We start from the raw sequence: 26,041 nt of genomic DNA, 5'->3' as shown, positions 1-26,041 counted from the left end.
TACAGTGGTGATGACCATATTATGGTGTATAGACAATTGTACTCTGTTCCCATGGCATTGCATCCTGCAGTGATGTGTTAACACTTCTCTCCCAATAATGCCTGTCATCAGTCCATGTTTAGAGATGCTGAAATTCAGTTTAAAAAAGGTTAGTTGAGCATAGTGTTTACTAGTACACAATAAACAAAAGCAGTCTTGGAAGCTGCTATACAACACTCTAATTGGGAGGGCTTCCTGTCTTTAGCTGTTGGTTTCAGAACTCCTAAACTTTTAATTTCTGTTAAAGGGAGAAACTCCATTGCATACATCTTGTCGGCATGGCCTATCAAACCTTACGGCAGAGCTTCTGCAACAAGGAGCCAACCCTAATATCCAGACTGAAGAAGCAGTGCCTAGTCAGAAGGATGCATCCTCACCACCTGCATCAGAGAATGTGTATCTGCAAACTCCCCTTCATATGGCTATAGCATATAACCATCCTGATGTGGTATCAGTCATACTGGAGCAAAAAGGTAGGCTTTAGTTCAAGCTGTATCACTATTACTGGATGGCATGATTATGCAACTTTCATACCATGGCAAGCTATATATCATAGGAGTATTATCAGTCTCCCTGTAGGCTAACTTATATTTAGCTTTACCGTTTTCCAAGAGTAACTTCTCAGTTGCTAGTTTAGCACAAGCTGAGACTCTGGAACATCTTCTAGTTCTGCATTCTTCCATAATTTAATATACTCCCCTGATGTGTAAAGGCAGTGCCAGTATAGATCTGTAGTCTTGGGCCTGGTCTACACTGGGGGGGGGCGGGGGTGTTCAAGCTAAGGTACGCGACTTCAGCTACGCGAATAGCGTAGCTGAAGTCGAAGTACTTTGGTTCGAATTACTTACCCATCCTCATGGCGCGGGATCGACGTCCACGGCTCCCCCATCGACTCTGCCACCGCCGTTCGCGGTGGTGGAGTTCCGGAGTCGACGGGAGCGCGTTCGGAGTTCAATATATCGCGTCTAGATGAGACGCAATATATCTAACTCTGAGAAATCGATTGCTACCCGCCGATATGGCGGGTAGTGAAGACGTACCCTTGGAGGCTGGACTTTTAGAATTCGGGAGGCGCAAGACACCCATACAAATACCAACTCCTTCAGTTTCTTTCTAGCCTGGTGTTTCAGACTGACAATAGAAAATTGTAAACTTGTGTCACCTAAGGAAAAAATCTTCAGGTGGATGGCAGGACTCAAGCCTAGGATCTTTTGTAACTACTAATGTATTTGCTGCAATTAGACATCTAGACATAAGGGCAGTGGATGGATATTTCTGCTCTTCCTTGGGAGGCAGGATGTGATTATGATAACTTTCCAGGATTTTAGTGTGTGGTGTGTGGTTTTTGTTACATTATGGGTGAAGGTTGTGTTGAGCAGTACCAACAAATTTCCCTTAAACATCCTAAGAGCTACTTAACTTGAGGAAAATTTTTGTAACGCTTCCAAAAAGTGACATGGTCACTTGGGTCAATTGAAATCCAAGTAGAACTAACAGGTTTTGAGATCGCAGTTTCAAGCTAACATTGATGCTTAGAAATACAGGAACACTTGTTTAACATTTGGTTAAAATTCTGTGGTATTGTCCTTCAGCTAATGCCCTTCATGCTACCAACAACTTGCAAATCATTCCTGACTTCAGTCTCAAGGACTCCAGAGACCAGACCGTATTGGGACTAGCATTATGGACCGGTAAGGGTTTATAAATTCTCAGTCTGTGTGGGGAAAATAGTTGTGGAAGACTTAGTGTGAATCCTACACACAAGTCAGGAGGAGAACCATATTGACAATCCTTTTTTTCTGTTTATGGAACTACTGTATAGTCAAGGCCCTTTGTGTTTTTGTTTTTGTTTTAATTAAAAGTGGGTAAAAAGGTGCAAAACATTTCCATTTTCTGATTAAATATCAGGGTTAACATTGGGACAAGAAGACAGGAAAAAAGAACTAAGTGCTGAAAGTAAAAGCATTTTAGTGCTTTGGTTTAATTCTTGAACTGAACATTAACTGTACGTGTACACATGCATGGATATCTTGCACTACATTGCCTTACTTAACAGACAGCCTTGTATTTACACTTGTGCTAACCTAATTTATTAAGGGGAATAAACCTATTGGATTTTTGTTTTAACATAAGTATTGTCATTTACTTGAGTGGCCTAAATTTTGGGCGAAAATCAGTAACAAACAAAACAAAACATTAGCTTTTGTAAAACCCAGGAATTCTCTGAGTAAAAACAAAGGGCCTTATAGTACAGTAACTGTCCAACTCCAGGCTTCAGAGACGTAGTATATCCTTCAGGGTTTTTTAGAAACCTTGTTAAACTAGAGGAAATAAAATCTTAATTAATCAGGGGGACTAATGGAAATTCACTGTAGTTCCATGGTGCAAAGTTCAGAGAACACTTAGGGTTAAGTTTTTTTTTTTTTTATGGCCACTTTTTAAAGCCTTGTATCTACTTTGTGTGACAGATCTGTCGTTTGGATTGCTTCATACACTGAGAGTAATGAGCCAGCAGATGGAAAGACTGCCCCCTTCTCCCCCCCCCCCCTTTCCAGGCACATGAAAGGCATAGTGCCCTACATGTAAAAGGAAAACTTACCCTTTCCTCAGTCGATCGGCAATATGTTTCCTTCCCTATTTCTCCAAAGTTACTTTACACTTAAATGAATTGGACAAGTCATAACTCCTTCCTCTGACACTTGCATCTAGCCATCACTTAGTTTGTGTGGCCTCAGTGTACTGTAGGATAGCTTTCTGGCTCTGTCAGTGAGATCTGAACTTCATGAAAGACAAGCCAGTATGCTTAATTTTCCTTGCAGTCAGACATTTTGGTAAACAGCTACTTCAGATCCATGTAATAGCTAAGATATTTATATATTATATTGTGTCCTATTTTGGATCAGTTTAATTATCTTAAAAGCAAAAGGGTGATTGGAATCTATTATGACCATGTATCTTTATTCTAGCTTGGCATTTTTAAGTGCAGTTCTGGAACTATGCAGTGCAGTAGGTTAGGCACCTAAACACTATAGTGATGGACACTTAGGATTCTATGAGTCCCAAAGATGAAATGTCAGTGAGATGTAAAGCTGGTGCACTAACCTGTTTTTTAGCCAAATTCAAATCCTGCCTTCAGTTAGAGTGGGGAGGGGGAAACAGTGATCTCATTCTAGCTACGTTTTTATGCACAACATAAATCCATTACAGTTCAGCAGTTGTCACCCTCTGATCAGGAGAGGCCTAGAGTTAGACATGGTGATGAAGGTCAAGCTAAAGTATCATCACAGCTATGCTGGAAGCCACTGTGCTATGCCTGGCTCTAAGTGTTCTAATCTTCATGAATACTAAATCCACTTTCCATCTAAGACAGACAGACAACCTTAAACAGGGGCATTAGCAGTGTGGCTGGTGGAAAAATTAACCACCTCACATACTTGTGAAGATAATTGTACTAATGTTAAAATTAGCTAGTGATGGTTTACAGGTAGAGACTGAGTTTTTTACCTGTTGCTTTATATCAAAAATCGTTACTTCGATTTGAAGCAACTTGAAAGTTTCAGGTTAATTTTTTCAATATATTAAAAAAGGAAAGGTCTTGATACTAATATCTTCATGGGTAAAACTTTCTAGAGGATCCTTATGGTAACCCAGTTTCTGTAGGGATAAATATTAACAAGTTGTCACTTTCCAGGCATGCACACCATAGCAGCTCAGCTACTTGGGTCTGGTGCATCCATCAATGACACAATGTCAGATGGACAGACTCTGTTACATATGGCAATACAGAGACAGGATAGCAAGAGTGCTCTCTTCTTGCTGGAACATCAAGCAGATATAAATGTCAGGTAAGTGTGTGGTGGGTATGTGTATGTGGGGGTGGGGGGGTTGTTTTTTTTTGTGTGTATCTGTTGCTGTAGCTCTGAATTGGAAGAATACATAGGAAAAGTGGTTGAATTAAACTGCCTCTAAATGAATAGCTCAGGAGTGAAAAGTGCCTAATTCTTGATCTCAAATCAAAGATATTGGGAACTATATAACTTGTCCCAAAATGAGTTTTTAATTATGGTTGATGGACCACCTACCAAGTTGGTAACACACATACTACTTTCTATTCATGTCAGATTTCCTACAGATAGCAGAGGGTGCCTTGCCCAAAGATCAAGGATTAGAACATGGCCCTAGCATTAACTCAGCTTTTTAGCTACTATTGGTGTTTGTATTCTGAGTCACTCAGCATAGTGGTATGGGGAGGGGTGACATGAAATTCTTTCAGTGCTAGATCTGCTCTCTTTTGAAACTTGTGTGCGCAGGTTCCCAGGTCTAACTTTACAAAATCATGTGCATCCTCAAATCTGAATCCAATTTTCAGCGATAGATTTCAAAATTCTCACCCCAGTAAGAGGAATGGAAGCACCTCAGGTTTTTAGAACTATTAATATCTGCCGACTCAGGAAGACAGCTTAGCATTGGTTTACACTTGATCCTTGGGAGGCATTCTTCCAAATGATTATGGCTATAAACCTAAAATTTAAATGTAAGATAACACCTCATGAGTGGGAGTCAGTCAACAGGCTGAGTGACACCGTTGGACTAATGCCAAACCTCCCTTTCATAGTCCAGTGCCTCTAGTTCACCTTTGCTCTGAAGTAGTGGTTCATTATGAATGACTTCATGCTCCTCCCTGGCAGTAACTGCCCTAAAAAGCAATATTTGGTTTCAACAGATGTTACCTAATTGTACCGGAAACAGACATGCTGAACCGCATCTTGATGCTGTCCATTAATACAGCCGCTTTTAACATTATGGCAGTGATAACTGTTGGAGGAAAAACAGTGAAAAGACACACTAAGCTTGTGGCTAGTGACTAAATGTGTTGACATGCCCTTCCTATGTGTCTTAAACTAGACACTGTTTTTTCTAACCAAGGAGTTTAAAACCCAAGTATATGAATCAAGAGCTGATACTGATTGGTCTGCCAATAAATCACTGCAACAGAAGGTCTGTATCTTTAATGAGGTGACAACAATAGACCTTATACAGCAACTGTACATATTACAGAACTCAGGATGGAGAGACTGCTCTTCAGCTAGCTATAAAAAACCAGCTTCCTCTTGTGGTTGATGCTATTTGTACCAGAGGGGCAGACATGTCCGTGCCAGATGAGAAAGGGAATCCTCCCCTATGGCTTGCCCTGGAAAATAATTTGGAAGATATTGCATCGACTCTGGTAAGATGAGCATTTTCACTGTACCCTTAAATTTTTAGTGTTTGTCAGATTTTGTGGTTCACTAGTAATCAAATGCTATTAAGAAGCCAAATAAATTTCTAGTACGCTAATGGTGTAGGAATCAATAGCCACATGGGTTTCTGTAGCACTGTCAAATCTGGTACCAGTCTACCATATCCAAAGTGGGCTTTAAACTTTTTTGGAAGACTTCTTTAAACTCTTCATTTTGTTTCTAGTCAAAACTTCACAATGCTGTTTTTAAACTTTCATGACTCTTGAATCTATATCATCCTTTACCGTCCCTAGTTTTTTTTAGGTTCCTTGAGAACTGGTTGGAAAATGTCAAGAACCAACAAAAATGTAGTATTGCAGCAAGAATTAAGTATTTGCTGGACCACATGCTCATCTTCCTGTGTGGGATCTAGTCTGTAAAAGTACACTAAAGCTTGTACATATCCTCATGTAACTTACTGCTGAATCTGTTTTTTTTATTATTATTTTTTTTAACGTTTGGTATTTTATAAAGCTTGCAGGCTTCAACTTGATTTTTTCAGATAAGATCTCATGCAGCCATTAGGTGATCCAGCAATGCTCTTACTACTAGTAGTCTCTTTTGTTGGATACAGGAGAGTATTTCAGTGGTTACTTCCGCAAGGGACCTGTAAATAGAAAGGGGGGGATGGGAGGGGGGGGAACTGTCAGTAACTCTAAATCAGGGTTTTTTTAAAAAGCTGGGAAATTTTGGCGTTGTAACTGTTCTCCATAAGGATGCTTCTTTTTAAGCCTAGGATTTTTGTGTGGGGCCAATACATACTATGTTGAGATAGCATATGGTGAGATGGCAGTGAGTATTAGTTAATAGATCTGTAGTACAGCACTACTAAAATCAATGCAACTTATCTGGAAGGATCTAAAAGCTTGTTCTAAGGGTTCCAGCATATGAAGGTAAAATGTATAACCATAAATATATAGGTCAAAACTGGAAATGTAAAATTTTCAAAACTCTGAAATATAAGTGGTCTGACTGTCAAAAGTATTGACACCTCCAACTCATTAGCTTCCCTTAAAGTTGGGGGTGCTCACTCTGTCGGGAAAGTAAAGTCACTTTTTAGGTCCCTACATTTGAAAACTTAAACTGTACTCCTTTTAAAAATTTTCTATCCGCCTCCTTCAGATTATGGGAGATGTGACTTTCTGAAACTTTAAGCATTGACTCTTGTGTTCATGGTTGCATAGCAGAGCAAGATTCCAAGTACATATTAATCTAAAATGCATGGTAAAATAGTATTTACTTGGTCATTAAAATTTAATTAATCCTGTTTTTTATTTTCTTGGGGGGGGGGGGGGGAACAGTGCATGGAATTTGAGGATATATTAGGAATATTCAACTGCAGGTTTTTTAGAATTATTCCTGTAAGTCAATTTGTTACTCTGATTACTGACCCCATCACATCATTGGGAACTTCGGACCAGTTTTTATGCCAGTCTTGTTGCTGGCTATGTGTGAAGTTAGAAAGGTAAATGTTCTGTGAGGTTTTTGTGCAGTCAGTTGTTATATAGCAATGTCTCCAAGTTGTCCCAATTGCCATAACTATTCTTTAGACACCTTTGTAGTTGCATAACTTGATCACTTTTGCTATAGGTATTACTTAGCAAGAAGATCACTTGTAATAAATCATAATAGCCATTTAATTTAAAAATCACCTCGCATGTCAAACTCCAACTTGAAGCAATTTTTCTAGCCAAAGTTATTAACCCCTTAACAAAAGGAAGTGCAGCTACGTTATTCATAGCAACATTATTCCAGTGAGCTTACTTTAATTTTAGCTTAGGTATGTTCCTGTGGTGTTAAAAAGAGTTTCTTGCTTCTTTGTGAAAGCTTATGAGTAGTTAATACATCTCAAAATATCTCAGAACTGGCTGGCCAGCTTCCTCCCCCACCTTTTATTTTTTATTTTTTTAAAGCTCCTTTGAAACTTTGGCTTCAAGTCCTGCCCCCCCAACCCCCGCATTCTAGAAAATGTCCAGAACATCTTGTTGGCAAACAAATGGAGTTTGATGTAGCAATTTAAGTTCAGACAGTTGTAGATTACTTTACTTTCTACATGCATGAAAGAGTTGGGGCAGGGTGATGTCTTAATTCTGTAAAGAATGAGTGTCCTCTGGCAAGGTCATATTTATAATTCTGAACAATTTTTAATTGAATTAATTCTTCCATTCTTGCCTAGAAGGGTTTACTCACTGCAACTTACATTTGGTTCCTCGTCCTGCTCTAGGTCCCTTTTCATTGAGCATGACTAAAGTTTTTGATGTACAGTGGATTTTCCCTGTGAACAGGGTTATAGGAAGTGGTATTAGATGTACTGGATCTCCCACTTACGTGTGTGTGGGGAGAGTTGCCATGGATCTGATGAGCTGGAGCTACAAACTGCCTTGCTTTGCACTTACTGGATGGATGACCAATCTAGTCCCAAACACATTTGGAACTTGTTCCCCTTATTGCAATCTCATAACAATAATATTTCACAGGACTAGAGACTGTAGTTCCTAATCCACCTTTTCACAAGGGGAATATATTACGAAAGCCAAGAACTACTGAAGGAATAAAAAGAAATACACATTTTCTCCCCTCTTTTTCACCCCCCCCCCCATTGCAGCATTACCATCATGGTGGGGAGGGAGGCATTTCATAGCTTTTTTTTTTTTTTTTTTTTTTAAAAAGAGTAGCAAAGTGAATGCGTAACTGAGATTGCAGGCATCTTAGCTTATTGTGCTTCACTCTTAATTCAGGTAAGACATGGCTGTGATGCAACTTGCTGGGGTCCAGGACCAGGTGGATGCTTACAGACACTTCTGCACAGATCTATTGATGAAAACAGTGAACAAATAGCATGCTTCCTTATTCGCAGGTCAGATACAAGTCTGTTTTACAAAGTGGTGTAGCCATGTCAGTCCTGGGATTTTAGACAAAGTGGGTGAGGCAATATCTTTTATTGGACTAACTTCTGTTGGCGAGACAGACAAGTTTTTTGAGCTACCCAGAGTTCTTCAGGTTAGTGTAGCTCAGAAGCATCTCTCCCCCTCTCCAACAGAAGTTAATCCAATAAAAGATTACCTCACTCACCTTATTGCACTACAAAGGACACTTTTTTTTTAAGTTTGTGCACACATCTTCCTTGTTTAGAACCTTCAGACAGCACTGTCCATCATACTGGAGAGTGGTGCTTTCCCAGTGGATGCTGTCGTCAGCATTACCGAACACATCAGTTTGGTAACTTTTTTTATGTACTCCAGGAAAGACATTTTTAATGTCTGCAAACAAAGCATAGGTGTACCAGCAGAGAGTAAATGTACATCTTACTTCTGTTACACACAAACAGTGGGTGTGCACCCTTCATTAATCTTAGTGGATTGATCGCTCTCATTAAACTCAATCTCTTTTTTGTTTAGATTTTACTCTTTAGTGTGGAACAGGCTTCATTTATGAAGCACTGACAAAAGCTACCAGGTACACACTGCATAGTAGCTCAAACAGTTGACATTTTGAAATGTCAGTTACACTATTTAAGGGACTTCAGTTTCCTTCAGTAGTCTAACATGCATCTTGGGGAGGTGGAGGTGGGGGGAACACTTTTACTACAAAAGTATTAAGCTTTTCATTGTTAATGTATAAATTCTCACTAGTGTTAAGGATGCTACTGTAACTCTAGATGAGGGTAAAATGAACTCTTGCAAGAAGTTTAACACACGCACGCACATGCAATAGCTGCTAGTGACTGTCTTGTAAGGAAAGAGCTTTCCATATTGGTTCAGAGCTGCTAGTATCAGTTCATCCATGGAAATATATTTGATTGGTATGTTGCTGCTTTCCTTTTAGTGGTTGTGATGTAAATAGTCCTAGACAGCCAGGTGCTAATGGAGAAGGAGAAGAGGAAGCTCGTGATGGACAGACACCTCTGCATTTGGCAGCTTGCTGGGGGCTGGAAGAGGCAGTACAGTGCCTTCTGGAGTTTGGTGCCAATGTAAATGCACAGGTATGTAAAAATGTAGGTTTTCTTTTTTTTTTTTAAAGTAGACTCTCTTGGAAACTCTTTTCAGTTTCCTTGAAACTTTTAACATGGAATCTTTTTGTCACTATTTTGGTGTCAATATGTTGCATCTTTAAAATAAAAATAGACTATTCAGTGCTCTCTTCCTACCCACACGTTTGGAAGGCTTTTTGTCTGATTGGACTGGGGAGATCTACTCAACTGGCTGTCATACATGTATGCAACTTCATAATAGAGATGGTTTCAGAGTCGTAGCCATGTTAGTCTCTATCATCAAAAAGAACGATGAGTACTTGTGGCATCTTAAAGACTAAAATTTATTTGGGCATAAGCTTTTGTGGGCTAACCCCCACTTCACTGGATGCATCTGATGAAATGGGTTTTAGCCCACGAAAGCTTATGCCCAAATAAATTTTAGTCTCTAAGATGCCACAAGTACTCATCGTTCTTTTTGATAGAGCTGTTTCTCTCTTTCCATATATTGTTATCCCCTCTGGATTATAGAAACAACTTTAAAAATAATAAACAATTAAGAATTCTAATAAAACCCTGAACTTAGGGTGCACACATGCCCCAAAGGTCCTGCCTGACTATCCAAAATGTTCTGTTTGACTAGATGTATGGCATTGTTAGAACTGCAATCCCATATGTAACTACATGTATGTAGGTAATGATTCATATGATCCATCCCAAAACTTCCACCAATCTGAAAACCCATCATAGCATAATATGCATGTCAGGTAATCCTGACAGTATCTTCACTTATGTTGCATCAATTTAAGAACTAGATCTAAAAGTATCTTAAAGTGTTTGCTTAATCCATGGAATTTTCTAGTATGTTCATTGCTTATTTCTCCTCTAGAAATGAAGTCCTGAATGCCTCAATAGCTAACACAAATAGAGTAGATGAAAATAACAGGTAACAGATATCCTAAAGTAAATATACCAATGTGCTTGTATGATGCAGGAAGGGGAAAGAAACAACTTTTTAACCTGAAATAGGCAGGTAGAAGGTGTGGGGGAGGGGAATTTTCAGGTAGTCCATAGCTGAAATAGTAAGTCTTACTGATATTTGCTTGAGGGTTTCTTCAGTGGGCACATTGTGGACACAACTGCTAAGTACTCATGAATCCAACAATGTGTGGCTCTTATGGGACAGGGAGAAGCAGATTCACATTCTCAGATACTGCTTGTTTGAACAGGTAGCCCAGGCCTGGTCTGCACTAGGGGGCGGGGTCGATGAGAGATACGCAACTTCAGCTACGGGAATAGTGTAGCTGAAGTCGAAGTCTCTTATTCCGACTTACCTTCCATCCTCACGGTGTGGGATCGACAGCCGCAGCTCCCCCTGTCGACGCCGCTCGCCCTGGTGGAGTTCCGGAGTCGACGGGCGTGCGTGCGTTCGGGGATTGATATATCACATCTATCGATCCCCGATAAACCAATCGCTACCCGCCAATCCGGCGGGTAGTGTAGACATACCCCCAGATTATTAAGGTCTATTTCCCAAGGACAAAGCCAAATAACAAACAAGACTCAATCTGTGTTACTGTTAAAATAACAGAGGCTTTAAATGTTTCCTTAAATAATTTCGTACCTTTAAATCCCCCCCATCAGGAGACTATATATCCCACGCTAGCTGTACTACTTCCGTCTGTTTTAGAGACTAGAGGAAGCTTCTGCCTATTACTATATCCCTGATATGCAATGTGAACTTCGTGGTCTCTATTTGTAGGATGCAGAGGGAAGAACTCCAATCCATGTTGCCATTAGCAACCAGCATAATGTCATCATTCAGCTGATGATTTCACATCCAGAAATCAGATTGAATATGCGTGACCGGCAGGGCATGACTCCATTTGCATGTGCTATGACCTACAAGAATAACAAAGCAGCAGAGGCAATCCTGAAGCGGGAGGCAGGAGCTGCTGAGCAGGTAAGGTGGGGATATGATATGCATATCAGTTTCTTTAACCGACTAGATGCACAGGTGTGTTAGGAGCCTATGCCCTGCAGAGATTATGCTTTATTTTGCTCTTAGCTGGCTTATTCCAGATATTAATCCAGTGTGGCATGAAACCAAAGGCTGCCTGTGTTGAAGTGGTGTGCTGAGCCTTGGTGTCCTCATGGTTCTATATAGTGTCGTCTTGTCAGTTTCCATAGCCATGTTATTGCCACATCATGCTCAGCACAAATTGGAGGCTGAGCACAGGCAGACTTTATTTAGCAGTAGTAGTAATAAAATAATAAAAAAGCTAGAAGCAGGGTGCTAGTAATTTTGTAGTGAAATAAAACTTGTTTCAAGCTGTCTTATGTTATGGACTTTTACTGAAGTAAACAGACTAGAATAGTGTTATAATTCTTAAAATTAGTAAACTCTTTTGTTGGTCAAGTACTGGCATTTGGACAGCTTGTTCTGATGCAGGAAAAAACCACTCCTAGTTGTGACTTAGCAATGCAATATAAAACTGGAACCTTCACCTGTATTGTCAGGCTTCTTGGTGGAAATTTCGGACATCTGTTCAGCAGTCTTCTACCTTGTGTAAGTTAACTACCTATTGAGTATTTTGGGTGCATAGTTAGTGCAAGTAACAGATGTATCTAAAAACCTTGTTTTCTGTGTAGTATAACATAATCCTAAAAATCTGTGGTGCACTATTTAATGCTGCCTTTAAGGCACATGCGACCAGTGCCATGCACTCAGTGTTGTTCCCCACTCCCACCACCACCACCACCACCACGTACAATTATGTGAGCACATCTTGCATTAGTGTTGGGATTGTATGTTGCCTTCCCTTGCACTGTTATACTCACGTAAAAACATTTAACCAAAATGTGTTCCACAAATAACAGAACTCTTAACCTGTTTTGCCTATTTCATTTAAAATATTATCCAACCTGCAATTACACCTAGAAATTAATAACTATATACAAAATGTAGAGAGATACAAAAATATGAAACCACACAAGCTTGTAAAATACTGGTTTGAAAATGGAGGACCTTTAAGAGCTAGCAAATGCGTTCAACCATATTTCTTGATAACTTGGTATCAGTTGCAGGGAGTTGATGCTATCCAGTGGGTCTCCTCCATCTCTAACATCTGGTTTTACAGTGAAAGAATGAGAATGGGCTGGGCTCTCTGCTTGCAGATAACTGAGATGAGGGCAGCAGTAGGGTGACTAGATGTCCCGATCTTTATAGGGACCATCCCGACTTTTGGGCCTTTGTCTTATATAGGCTCCTATTACCTTCCCCCACCCCCATCCTGATTTTTTTTCACATTTGCTGACTGGTCACCCTAGGCAGTGGGTATTTTTTTTTTTAATTTGTATTGTAGCATCTAGGAGCCCTAGTGGTTGACAACATTCTGTACAAACAGAACAAAGACCATCCCTTTTCTCAAGGCGCTTACAGTCTAAATATAAGACCAGAGAAAACATATGAATATAGACAGACAACACAAGGAAACAATGGGACATTACTGGTCAGCACGATGGGCAGATGTCTCAGTGCACTAGCAGCCTAAAAGATTAAGTTTGTGGGCAGCACAGCTAAATTGCCTTTAAGGGGAGATGTGAAGAAGGATAACTATTTTTTTGCAAATATTTACAGCAAGCTCCAGCATGGGAGAAACAATTTTTGTTTGGAAAGCTTAACAAGTGGGCGATGGAGGCTGCCATCATTGGCCATTGCAGGGAGAGGTTGACCTTTTTATACTGAATGAGAGTATGCTCTGAAGGGCCTTGTAGGTGAAACAAGTAGCTTATGTTTGGTATGATAGAAGGGGAACCAGTAGAGGGGATGCATAGGGAAGGGTGATACGGTCAAAGTGAAAGGGTAGGAAAATGATCTTTGCAGTTGTATTCTGAAAGGATGTGAATGGGGTGAGATTGCATCTCTCAAAGCCAGAGAAAAGGATGATTCAATAATTGAGACATTGTGCCTTGGAGCATATGTCTAGATAAAAACAGAGCACCAGTGATCATCCAACAACAGACTTGATCTGTCCTGCTCTTCAGGAATGCCTTTATGAAAGGCTTCATTGTATGCATGCTCTCTCACTGCCTCAGGTGGATAACAAAGGTCGGAACTTCCTCCACATAGCTGTTCAGAACTCTGATATCGAGAGTGTGCTCTTCCTGATCAGCGTCCAAGCTAATGTGAATTCTAGAGTCCAGGATGCTTCTAAGCTAACACCTTTGCATCTAGCTGTACAAGCGGGCTCAGAAATTATTGTGCGCAATCTGGTATGTACTGGAGAAGATTCTAATTAATTTGAACTTAATGTAATTGAAGAAAATAAAGTGTCTCAATGCCATTTATAAACCTTTCTAAAATAGCTCAACAGTCACCTAGAGTCTACAGCATTAAACTGGGAGTTGAGATCTGTGTCATAGTATCAAATTAGGCCAAGACTTGGTACTATGACCACTTAATATCTGCCTCAGTTCATGTCTGTATAATGGGAATATTTGCCTCCCATCTAGTGGTGGTGGGAGAACTAACTGGAAAGCATTTATGTAATACATTGAGGTGGAAATGATCTAGTGTACTGGTTGCTGATATGCTCAAAGGAGACATTTTAGGGCTCTCATCAGTCTCATGTCTTCCATCAGCTTCTTGCAGGTGCGAAGGTGAATGAGCTGACTAAGCACCGCCAGACTGCTCTCCACCTAGCTGCTCAGCAGGACCTGCCCACTATTTGCTCTGTCCTTCTAGAGAATGGAGTAGACTTCGCGGCTGTGGATGAAAATGGAAATAACGGTAAATGTATCTACTTCTAAACTTTTGCAAATCTTTGCAGTTTAGCAGTCTAGCTCTTGGTATCCTCTGGTTTGGGAGCTGGCCGCTGAGTGGATTGCAATTTCTTCAAGGGTATGAAAGGGACAGGGTAAGTCATAGAAATCTAACTTAAAAGTGGGAGCACATGACTTTGCTAGACTTCCTAACTACTCTGGGATGTCAGCAATGCCACTTCAACCTTGGATTTCTCTTTCCCCATACCCAGCTCTTCATCTGGCCGTGATGCATGGTCGTCTAAACAATATCCGTATCCTGCTGACAGAATGTAATGTGGATGCTGAAGCCTTTAATCTTCGGTAAATACTGCTGTTAAATACTATTCTGCATGAACACAGACTTTATTAGATCATAAGCAACTTTAAAAAGTGTGTGTATGTATATAAACATGACTGCATCAAAACTTATAATTCTGTAGATCTAACTTAAAAGTTGAGAATAGATGCACTTTCAAGGTGCACAAAGCAAATGTTCAAAATTCGCTTCATTCAAACACCTCTTAGCAATTCTTTCAGTATCTTTTCTCAGCACAAATTAAGTACTTAAATCGCATTGAACTCTAAATCACTAATTCAGGAAAACAATGAACGTTAATTACCCATGATGTGCTTTAAAACTGTATGCCACACTGCTTTATGGACAAGTCAGTCTGAAGCTGACTGAAGTAAATTCTAGTATAAACACATCTTGGTCTGCATAACATATAGATCTGTTGTAATATCTGAGTGTCTTGTGTTGTCAGAGGTCAGTCACCAATGCACATTCTGGGACACTATGGGAAAGATAATGCAGCAGCCATCTGTGAGCTTTTCTTAGAATGTATGCCAGAATATCCTCTAGACAAACCTGATGCTGAAGGAAACACAGGTAACAAGAATATAGTATTTTGCTGTTTAAAAAATACTATGCAATTGATGTGAACTGACATTGGCATGACACTTAGAAAACTGAGATGCACATTCAGTTGTTAATAAATTTAAATCTATTACTAATTTGTAAGACCAAATTAGTAGTTGTCACAGTTCCAAGATAACTGCACCTGTGATCTCTTTATGAGCTCTTAGAGGGTGCCTCTCTTACACTCCAGACCTCTAGCCATCAGGACCACCTCTCTCCAGAGAGATTTAGGCTGCAAACTCCTGCAATTCATTGATTATCCTCAAGATAATGCTGAACTGAAGTCAGACCTGATGAGATAATGACAGGACTAACCACCCCGGTTTCATAAAGTGAAATACTATTTATTGTTTGTAAAGATGCATCTTCCCTGTAGGTTTTTTTTTCCCCTCTCAATAAACAGGCCTAGCTTATCAGACAGTTACCCGTCCTTCCTAGGGATTCTGATAGGATTAAAGTAGTGCAGGGTCTGTCTCTCTTGGTCATAGTTCTATGTCAGTTCTTGGATCCAGTGTATGTGACTTCTCTCTGTCAGGGCTTGGCTACACTTACAAATTTGCAGCGCTGCAGCAGGGTGTGAAAACACACCCTCTGCAGTGCTGCAAATTGCAGCGCTACAAAGCGCCAGTGTAGTCAAAGCCCCAGCCAGGAGCCGCGCCCCAGCCATGCTGTCCATTATTCCAGGGAGGTGGGAGGACAGCGCAGCGAGTTTTTTTCAGCTTCAGCGCTGCGCTTTGACTATGCCGGCTGCTGCGCGCGCTTAGCAGCTTGCCAAGCGCTTGTGGTCGCTTTCATACATTTGTCAGTTCTTTGCTTGCCGGGCCTCTTGAACCAGGTAGAACTAGTCTAGTCCAATTTCCTGCAAGAGTTGAGACTCTTTCTTCCCTTTTCCCCCCCCCACCCAGTTGTTACCTGCCTAGGGATTTGCACTAATTTATTCACAGTGACTTCAGCTCCTGCAGGAAACCCTGTATCTCCCCCATTGAGTTAGAAATACAATCACTAGCCCGTATCATACTTCTAAAGCTGACGCAGTAGTCCTTGAATATTCCATGTGTCCATACCATCTGTCATACAAATATCTCCACATGTTGCCTCTGAGTGTGGGGAAAATATTAGTCTGCCCCAGTAGGGAAATGTCTGCCTTTGCTTTTCAGTGCTTCTCTTGGCCTATATGAAGGGAAATGCTAACTTGTGCCGTGCTATAGTGAGAGCTGGGGCTCGTCTTGGGGTTAACAATAACCAAGGAGTCAATATCTTCAACTACCAAGTTGCTACAAAACAGCTTCTCTTTAGACTCTTGGGTAAGTACATTTAGCACTCAAGTACCAAAAAAAAAAAAGCCTAGGCGTTATCAGTGAGACTTGCTTAAAGTTGGGACCCTAAATTAGTGGTCTGACTTTGAGGGGAGCTGGGCTCCCACAGATTCCACTGCCTTCACCAAGAGTTGCAAGCGCTCATACCTTTGCCTGTCCTTTTCAGTGGATCTGTGCTTAACTTCAGGCACTTGAGCTTAAACTCTGGCCATAACTCTTAAACTGTCACCCTTTTTTAAAAAGGGTAAGGTAATCTACTAACATCACATTGGTTTTCAAAATGAAACATTTGTTAAATATACCCCTTGACCACTTGCTGTGTGCTCTTTGCACATGTGTTGGACAATGACAACAACTTTCTGATACTCATTTAATGTTGCAATCCAGCTTCCATTGACTTAATACTTCAGAAAATTCTACTAAACAGTCTGAACTTTGGCACCAAATATGCTAAAGACAGTTTCATTAAGGCTGGTGGGCACTTATTCAGCTGTTTGAGTCTGATACCAGTGATCTAAGCTCTGAAAGCAGGGGCAAGGTGACCATTCTAAATATAGTCATAATGTTTTTGAGCTATGAAGGGGGGAGACTTGTTTCAAGGGACATACAGGTTCTTCACCTTCCTTACAGATATGCTGTCAAAAGAACCTCCCTGGTGTGATGGCTCCAACTGTTATGAATGCACTGCCAAGTTTGGAGTCACAACAAGGAAGCATCATTGGTAACTTAATTTATTAAATATTACTACACTCTTTCTTTCTTTCTTCCTTCCTTCTCTTCCCCCTCCCCCCGACTAATTTTCAGAATATAACTGGCTTGGTTTAAGCAATCTTGGAAGAAGCATAATCTTCTGTAGAGGTATAAAATGCACGTGGATAAATGAATACTTGATCTCTCTGAATTAAACCCCTCTTCCATATCCTACTTCAATTGCCAAGTATAAGTGGGTTTTTTGGTTTTGTTTTGTTTTTTTTCCCCCAGAGCCCCATTGCCTGGCTGAAACTGCTCTCAGGTGCAGGCTCCCATCTGAATGACTGGCTGTTGGGCAGTAAGCTGCCTGCAGTTGCATGTAAGGAAGGAGGTTGCCTGTCAAGGGAACTCCTTTTTCATCAGGGGTGAAAGCCACTTGCAGTGTTGAGAGCTGGGGTGTGGGCGAATATTGTAAGCTGTGTAGTTGTAGCCATGATGGTCCCAAGATATGAGACACAAGGTGGGTGAGGAATATCTTTTATTGGACCAACTTCTTGTCCCTGTCACCAACAGAGGTTAGGCCAATAAAAGATATTACCTCACCCACCCGGGCTTGGGAACCTGCTGTCAGTTATCGTGGGGCTCCCAAGCTGTAGCAAAGAAGGAAAACCATAGGGACTCTGGAAGCAGTCTGACAGTCTATTGGATTGTGGTCCCATACACATTTTTTGTAGAACCTCAGAGTTACAAACTTACTCATCAGCCACACACCTCATTTGGAACTGGAAGTACACAATCAAGCAGCCGCAGAGACAAAGGGTTTGTGTGTGGGGGGTGGGGGGAGCAAATGCAGTACAATACTATTAAATGTAAACTATTAAAAGCAGCATTTTTCTTGTAAATGTTTGAACAAAACATTATGGTGGTTCTTTCAGAGTTACGAACATTTCAGTTACAACCTCCTTTCTCTGTGTTCGTAAGTCTGAGGTTCTACTTTATATGAAAAGTGCTTCAAATGCAGGTGTTCCTAGCAGGAGTCTACCACAGTTTCTTTGACCTATGTGGCCATAGATGCTTTTTCTGAACTAATCTGCAAAGCTGATGTAAACTGCTCTTGGCTAGTATTTCTCATTGGGTTCTCAGGGAAGCTGTAATAGAAACCTAATTGTAATCCAGGCTTCAATATGTTGGCTACTATTATGCCTTTCAGTAGGAATTGATGAGATGTACAGCCAAGGTGCATGCAAGGAACAAACATCACCTAGATGGGGAGATACAATTGTTTAACTGCTGTAGCTCCCTTGGTGGGACTAGCAAAACAGTTCCAGTGTTGAAGGATCAATATTGGGGATAATCTCAGGAATTAGTAACACTCATATTTATGGAGCCTTACTCACTTAGGCTACGTCTTCACTACCCGCTGTATCGGCGGGTAGCAATCAATTTCTCGGGGATAGATATATCGCGTCTCATCTAGACGCGATATCGATCCCCGAATGAGCTCCTGTTGACTCCAGAACTCCACCAACCTGAATGGCGGTAGCGGAGTCGACATGGGGCGCCGCGGATGTCGATCCCGCACAATGAGGACGGTAGGTAATTCGATATAAGATACTTCAACTTCAGCTACGTTATTCACATAGCTGAAGTTGTGTATCTTAGATCGATTTTCCCCCCGTAGTGTAGACCAGCCCTTAGTGTTCATTAACTCTCCTCAGATTAGGCTGGAGTGTTTCTCTAAGATAGAATTGATTCTAGTTAGTGTTTGATACTGCTCTAGAATCCAATTTCATTATTGGTATGGGAAGACCTGGAGCTATTAACTCTGCTCATATAATAAGTGTTGTCTTAGCAGGAAGATGGCTCCAGTGATTGGTAAATAACTATAGCGGAAGTAGTTCTTATTTCTGCCACCAGACACTGGGGTCTCTTATATAAAAATCAGCCACTTACTATAAAGGATGACTCTCTCCTTTTTGTAACCTCTCAAACACTAAAACATTGACTCTTCACTCTCACCAGGGTGTCTGAGCACATAACATGGGCTTCGTTGTTCTGATGCTGAAATCATAAATGACTAACTCATGCTTAAAAAAAACAGGAGTACTTGTGGCACCTTAGACTAACAAATTTGTTAGTCTCTAAGGTGCCACAAGTACTCTTGTTCTTTTTGCGGATACAGACTAACACAGCTGCTACTCTGAAATAACTCGTGCTTTTCTCCCCCACACAGCCGCCACTGTGGACGTCTGCTCTGCCATAGATGCTCAACAAAGGAGATTCCCATCATAAAGTTTGACTTAAACAAGCCTGTTAGAGTTTGCAACATCTGCTTTGACGTCTTGACTCTGGGAGGAGTCTCCTAGTATGTTGTAGGAGTAGGGGGATTTTCGGTCAGTGCTCTTCAGACAGCAACTCTACTAGCAAGCCCTGGACGCAGGAAAGGGGAGGCCTATACATGTCTTCCTTTGGCAATAGACTGAACTAATTAAGGACCATGTTATGATATATTCCAGTATAAATGATTTTGTATGACTATAAATGTGTTGGGCTGTGATAGACTTCACTGGTAAACGAATTGGAGTGATAAACCTGAATTGAGTTAGACCCTCCTAGTTGCCACAGGCATGGAAATTAAAATTGCATTAGCCTGGTGTCCTGTATGGATCAAAATAACAGGTCTGTGCTTGCCCTGGTGTATTGCATTGAGCTACTCTAAAGTCGCCATTTTCAGGCTATTTAATAAGAGGTGGCACTAAGTTTCAAGGGTAAATAGTAACTTTGCGTTGTCTTCAAAGATAAGTGTTCCCTTTCTCCATAGAAGGCTCTTTTTATAAAACTGGACTGTGCTGTGACAGCCATGACCCACTTTGAGTTAAATCTTTAAACAGGGTTTAAAGGGGCATAGCTGAAGAATCGTGGCCTTACAAGAGAGAGCTTTACAATATCTCTGATTATAAAGGACTCAGAATTGCAGTTCCACATATTGATACCTCCTTAGTAAATGTCCCATTAGCTCCAGCATGTTAAGAGGATTTGCAGGCTCCTTTTAATTGGCAGACGTTCTTCATGACTGCTAGAATTGATGAAGTCCACTTTTTCTGTTGTACTATTTGCATCAGTGGTCTTTCTGGCTTTAAAACAATTCTTGTCACTTAAGTGCTCCAAGAACAGACCTAAGCTTACACTAATTGAAGAAGAAACACTAAAGGAAAACAGATTGGGTAGTTGTACAAAGGAATACTGTGCTGGAGCTGCAGTTATGAATCCTACAAGACTCTAGTTACTAGTGGCATTTTTCTTGGATCTAAAGACTATGGTTTAATCAGTGCACAATGGAACCAGCAAGTCCACTAATACAAAACATGCTGCTTCTGCACTTCTAGACTGTCAGAACAGGTCGCCAAATCCAGCAAAATGGCCAGTTGTTGGCAGTATTTGGAGGTTCACTCTCAAATGTTAGGCAGTTGGGATTGCAGGAAGGAGTTCTGACTGCACTGTGACACGGCCTGATGGCAAACCTTTGCACACTAACTGCAATGGGTTTTTTCTGGCCTGGCTGTGGTCCCTCTTAAATACGCTGAACCTATGAAACAATGGCACAGGTGTCCCTCCCCCCCTACCCCCCCCAAGTAGCCCGTAAATCACTTAGCTGCTAGTAAGCACTTACTCTGGTGAACTGGCTATTGTATGATAGGTAAAGGTGTCAGTCAGTTTAATGTGTACTTAATTAAAATGTGTCTTGCCTTGTTAGTTTTTTAGCCCTGGGAGATAAATGTAGACCAGACTACATGCAGCATTCCCCATCTCTGCTCCACGAACAAAGCAGTTGTGTATATATTTTTTTAGTATTCATTAACCACTACTATGTGACACAGTGCGTGCAATAGGGGTGCAGATATTCATAACTTCAGTTTCCCTGTCTTTGGGAATAGTGACATGTCCAGTATCTCTTGCCTATATATGTAAAATGAGCTGATAAACCAGAGTGCTACTTTTTTATATTTCTGTGATTTATAGGATATTTGCTTTATGCTAGGCAAAATTTGGGCTTGTGCAGTAAAATAAAGACTTGACACCCATCTAGTGCATTTCAGATGGAATTTCAGATAGTTCACTGCTCGGTCTTCCAACATATGTTGGTGCAAAAACTGGAACCCTGAACTTAGTAACACTAGAGTGAAATAATGGACCAACTTCATTTTCATTCTGTATCAGTGCAAATCATGTTGGTTGTAATGGCAGTAGCCCTCTTCTTTCAGTAAAGAACAAATACTGCCACTTTCTTAAAAGGTGGTATTCTTCTCTAATATAAAGTGTCTACAGTCAGTATATTTAACTTTGAATATCAACTTGCAGCAGACGTGTTCTGAGACACTTGAGAAGGATGGCATGAATGAGTCTCAAAAGCACTTAATTACAAAGCATGACAGCTTAAATGATCAAAAGAAATCCTGGACAATCTAAGAATACTCATGTATCACTTCTGATCATGTTTTAAAATGTCTAACTCATCATGGGTTTGCACAAGTTAAATTCCCATTTACCGTGTTAAAATTGCAAATGGATAAAGTATCAGCTCAAAGAAATGACTGTCTTGTCCGTTTTATCTGGTTGACTAACCACATCCAGTGATCAGGTGCAACTTTTCACATTTGCTTGCTGTCTTTCCCACTTAAAACCTGTCAAGAGGAGGAAAGATGCAGCACTAGAAGATAGGAGTGGTTATTCCAGAGTCATTTGCATAGTGATTCATAAATGGACTTTGTTAGGAAGTTGACAAGACTTGATCTGTCTAGTGCTTTACAGCAATTAGTCTCAAAAGGATTAGAATATTTGACTTGTAGAATTGAGTTTTGGCCCCTTACCATTATCAATATGCTTTTTTTTTTTTTTAAAGAAGTCCAGTAAGACCCATCTGATTTGCAGGTTTACTTCAATTTGGGAAGACCTCTGAGATGTGCTTGGCAGTCTTCATAGTAGATCCAGAGCAGGTTTAGTTTCTCATACTAGCCTACTCTTGCATGTTGCAAACTCACTTTCAAGGGGTGGAGTAGAAATTAATGATGGCTTTAAAAATGCAACACTCGTAAATCCTACCTAGCACTTTTAAAGTACACCAGCATTCATTCTAAAACGGTCCTCTATGCCTCACTGGAATTTAAAGGCAAGTATGAATATTAATAGCCCTTCCATGTACAACCTGAAATGTGCATCTGAGATTGAATTCAAAGTAACTACATTCTTTTAACAGAAATTTGACAAATTTAAAGTGCCTTTACTGAGTTTTCTGGGCAACTTAAATTATTAAACAAATTTGTAAACATTGTTCTCTGCCAGATTTAACCCCCTTCCCTCCTCCCCCACACACAAGTTGAGCTATAGGCAGCCCAAACTCCCTAGTGTGCCCCCCCATCTTTTACCTCATAACTAAAGACCTAATGTTTACATTTCCCCCCCCCCCCCAGGGGTGTGAAGTTTACCACACCTCAGCTTCACTTCCTGTAAACACTATCTACCTGGTGTGCATTTTTTTTTCTTCACAGCCCTTTGTGTTAGGGTTGGTAGTCATACTCTGTTAAAGGGCACAAATCAAGTGAAAGCTCTTGAAGATCTCTGGTGGTGGTCTGTACATTTCTAACTTGGCAAACAAATAATGCACTTCTTCCTTTTTATGTGGTATATTTATGACTGTGACCAAAAAACTCTGCCACCCCTGCTGTCCTTGGATACTCACAACTTAGAAAATGTTAATCAGTCTGCTTGCAGATGTCAAGGGTTGGATGAGTATGAGACTGAACTCCCTTCTTGGCCCTACATGCAGTTTTGTTAAGGTGGGGTTTCAGGCACTTAAGGCTGAATGGGGAAAGTTTGTGGTGCTTGTTCTGTAGTGAAAGAGGAATTCAGTCTCCAGCATGGTCAATCCAGCCCCTCACCCAAGCACAAAACTCATTCTAATTTAAAATTAGAAATTGAAGTAAAAGTCTTGGAGGGGGGGGGGAATAACCTATTTCACTCTAGTAAATATGAGAATGTGTTTTGAAATTACTGGTGTTAAAGGTACTAACAAAGCATTACTAATTAACTTGCTAAAAGTTTACAGATGCCTTAAAGACTTCCTGTATGGAGACCAGTGGCTTGTACAACTTCCTTGTCATGTAGCATATATAAGATCATCTGTATAACAAATGAACACAGGGAGTTTTTTGTATACCAAGTGTTTATATTTTGATTCCCCTCAACAGCAATTTGCTGCAGACCTGGATATTGCAACAAATTTACTGTTGCATGTTTTACTGAAGTGTAAAAGTAAGACCAAACTATAATGTGCAACTTTGTCATTCTTGCTGTTTATGAAATAGTCTTAGAACAATGGCATTTTCTGTTCAGTCCATTCTAAAAATGTATTTTTGCAATATTCCTACTCTGTAATGAGTCCTTGCAACAAACTGAGGATAACTAGATGAAATACATCATGGGCTGTAAACTTTGATACAAAAATACATCATCTATTGCACCAGTAATGACAAAGTGCATCAAGAGAAGTCTTATACCCTTAGTCAGTTCCAAGCAAGAAGGAAAATGTTTACCAGTAAACCCTGGGAGTAAGATTTAATTATATTTCAACTTACCTTTTGTTTTGTAAATGATTATCTTAACCAAATAGTGATTTATTCCAGACATCATGTATTGTAAAATTCTTGTATAATTGCTTAACTAGCATTATTTGGCAGACTGACTCTTACTCTGCTGTACTCCTAATTGACATTAAATTATGCACTCATCAAACCCCTTTCAATAGACTTGGCTGCAGTCATTCCTGTGTAGTCCTGATTTCCTGTACTGCCCAGGTCTGGACCTTCAATCAACTAGTTCGGTTCATAGTTTTTCCCAAACCAGTTTTTAACTTCAGATGCATTAAATGTAATACTGAGTTGGAAGTTAATTGAAAGAAAATAAGCAAAACCATGAGTGCAAAAGCCTGTTACACTTGGCAGATGCCTCTTGTCATTTAATCCATGCAGCTTTACTTCAAAAAGGGAAGCTCCAGAGTAACTGAAACCAGCCAAAAGCATTTTGCTAGGATTGTTTGAGATGCATATGTTTTAACAATAAATATTTGCTAAAAATCACTGATTGAGATGTTATGAACTTCATTGAAGAACTATATACACCACTGAGCCATCTGATTATAGAAGCAATTCCCTGAACTACATGCTAGCCTGTAGAATAATATAATACAGGTGTGCATCTAAGTGCTCCTTGCTTTATCATGATGATGAATTCCCATCATCCTTCCAAGAATGTTAAGAGCCCTCACCTGTAGAATGCTACAGCCTCTATAGGAGTAACTTATGTTAAGCTAACTTTGTTTGCTGTAGTCCAAGCATCAGACTACATAATTCCAGTGGGTGTATATATAACTGCACATACTGTTTACAACAAGGATGGTTTAGTATGTGCATTAACTGAAGTGAAAGTGCTGTTCTTAATACCTCCCTCTTCCCGTCCCCACCCCCCAAAGTGGAGGATAGTCACTGACTAACAACCACCTCCATCTAGTGAATTCTTGCTCAGTGTTGGAGTTCTGCCAATTTACAACAGCTGAGCATTGGTTCCCAAGAGTACAGTGTCACTCCTTACCTGTTGATGGGAATCTGATTTTTTTGGGTCTGTATCACAATTAGGGTTGCCAACTTTCTCACCAAACACCTTTTGCCCTGCCCCTTCTGAGGCCCTGCCCCACTTGCTCCATCCCCTCCCTCTGTCACTCACTCTCCCCCACCCTTGCTCACTTTCACCAGGAGGGGGAGAGTCCCTTTTCAACCAGGTGTTTGGGTTGAAAACCTGACAACTTGATTCATGATTCAATTTCTAAGCTGGCTTTTACTGATTTCATAGTGCACTCAGCAGCCTCAAGCCTACAGTAGGATGAAATGTATCTGTCACTAGTTAAATTTTAAGTGATCAACTCAGCCTTAGGCCACAGTTTTCCCCTGGAGAGCTATTGCTTAAGTACTTGAAGGGATCTTACTACTTCCTTACAATTCCTGTTCTTTTGTGGCACTTAATTAGCTGGTTATTAATCTCACTCCTGTTCTCAGTTGTCCTTAGGATATAATTTAGATAATGCTTTTCCTAAGGCTCTTAAGGAATCTGATTATTTCTTCTCTGCCTAAAAGCAGGAAGGGCTGTACAGCTGAGGACTCCTACAGTAATGTGTGGGTTTCAAGGTTTAGTCAAGTGTTGCCCAGCATTAGCAGTGACTTACTGTCTGCCCTGTTCAACCCAATGAACAAATGTCCTTTAGCTGTACCTTTTGGCTAATTTTCAAACACTCTTCCATCTCCAGTCCTGCTTCTTGTTAGATGCCCCTGGGGGTGGGGCAAAGATGAACACACAATACTCAGGTGTTAAAAGTAGCTTTCTGCTGCAAACCAACTTTTTTTGGTAATATGAAATGTCACAGGCTTCCTAGCACCCAGTTATACTGCAATGGGCCAATAACCTAGTCCCCCCACTAGGGACCTGCTGCTATCAGTCAACTGAGGAGAGACTTGCAGGTTATTGTACCCTATCAGCTTGAGCTGCTTCACTTCTGCAAACCACTTCCTTGAGCCTGAAATGAAAATCTCAGTACAGCAGTCTGCCATCAGACAGCTTACTCCAGCTACCATGAAAAGGCAAGCAATGCAAGTAACTTGCTGTTACAGGCATGTAATGCTTTTGGACATCCTGTCTATTTCAGTTATTCATCACATAAAACTCATTCTGTTGAGAGTCATGGGAGAGAATGAACTACCCCTTATCTAGACTTTACAATCTAAAGTTACCTTCAGTCCCCAAACATTTTAAGTGTCCTTTGTTTGAAATGTGCATCAGATATCTTGTATCACAAGTGGCAGAAAATGCAAAATGTGGGAATTCCTTTTTGATGCATTTTGCCTTCAGTTTGGGTTACTGTTCTAGGCAAATAAGGATTATCCTGCTTCAAGGGGACAATGACTATCTTTTCCAACAG

The 26,041-nt window shown here is 40.5% G+C and overlaps 1 protein-coding gene across 1 annotated transcript in view; it reads left to right on the top strand.

Annotated features, from left to right (window-relative positions):
* Positions 1-24,152, top strand: part of ANKFY1 (ankyrin repeat and FYVE domain containing 1) — a 54,091-nt gene extending 29,939 nt beyond the window's left edge. The window contains exons 12-25 of the mRNA XM_039507795.1: positions 287-512; positions 1,632-1,730; positions 3,731-3,884; positions 5,098-5,266; positions 8,057-8,175; positions 9,144-9,300; positions 11,051-11,251; positions 13,387-13,563; positions 13,933-14,080; positions 14,325-14,415; positions 14,859-14,983; positions 16,171-16,317; positions 16,960-17,050; positions 19,253-24,152. Coding sequence (XP_039363729.1) covers positions 287-512; positions 1,632-1,730; positions 3,731-3,884; positions 5,098-5,266; positions 8,057-8,175; positions 9,144-9,300; positions 11,051-11,251; positions 13,387-13,563; positions 13,933-14,080; positions 14,325-14,415; positions 14,859-14,983; positions 16,171-16,317; positions 16,960-17,050; positions 19,253-19,385 — 2,037 coding nt within the window. The 3' untranslated portion in view covers positions 19,386-24,152. The remainder of the gene's footprint in view (positions 1-286; positions 513-1,631; positions 1,731-3,730; positions 3,885-5,097; positions 5,267-8,056; positions 8,176-9,143; positions 9,301-11,050; positions 11,252-13,386; positions 13,564-13,932; positions 14,081-14,324; positions 14,416-14,858; positions 14,984-16,170; positions 16,318-16,959; positions 17,051-19,252) is intronic.
* Positions 24,153-26,041: the final 1,889 nt, after the last annotated feature.

The sequence above is a fragment of the Mauremys reevesii genome, linkage group 20 (assembly GCF_016161935.1).
Source record: "Mauremys reevesii isolate NIE-2019 linkage group 20, ASM1616193v1, whole genome shotgun sequence".
NCBI lineage: Eukaryota > Metazoa > Chordata > Testudines > Geoemydidae > Mauremys > Mauremys reevesii.
The sequence above is the reverse complement of the archived record's forward strand: the minus strand, read 5'-3'. Positions and strand labels throughout refer to the sequence as shown.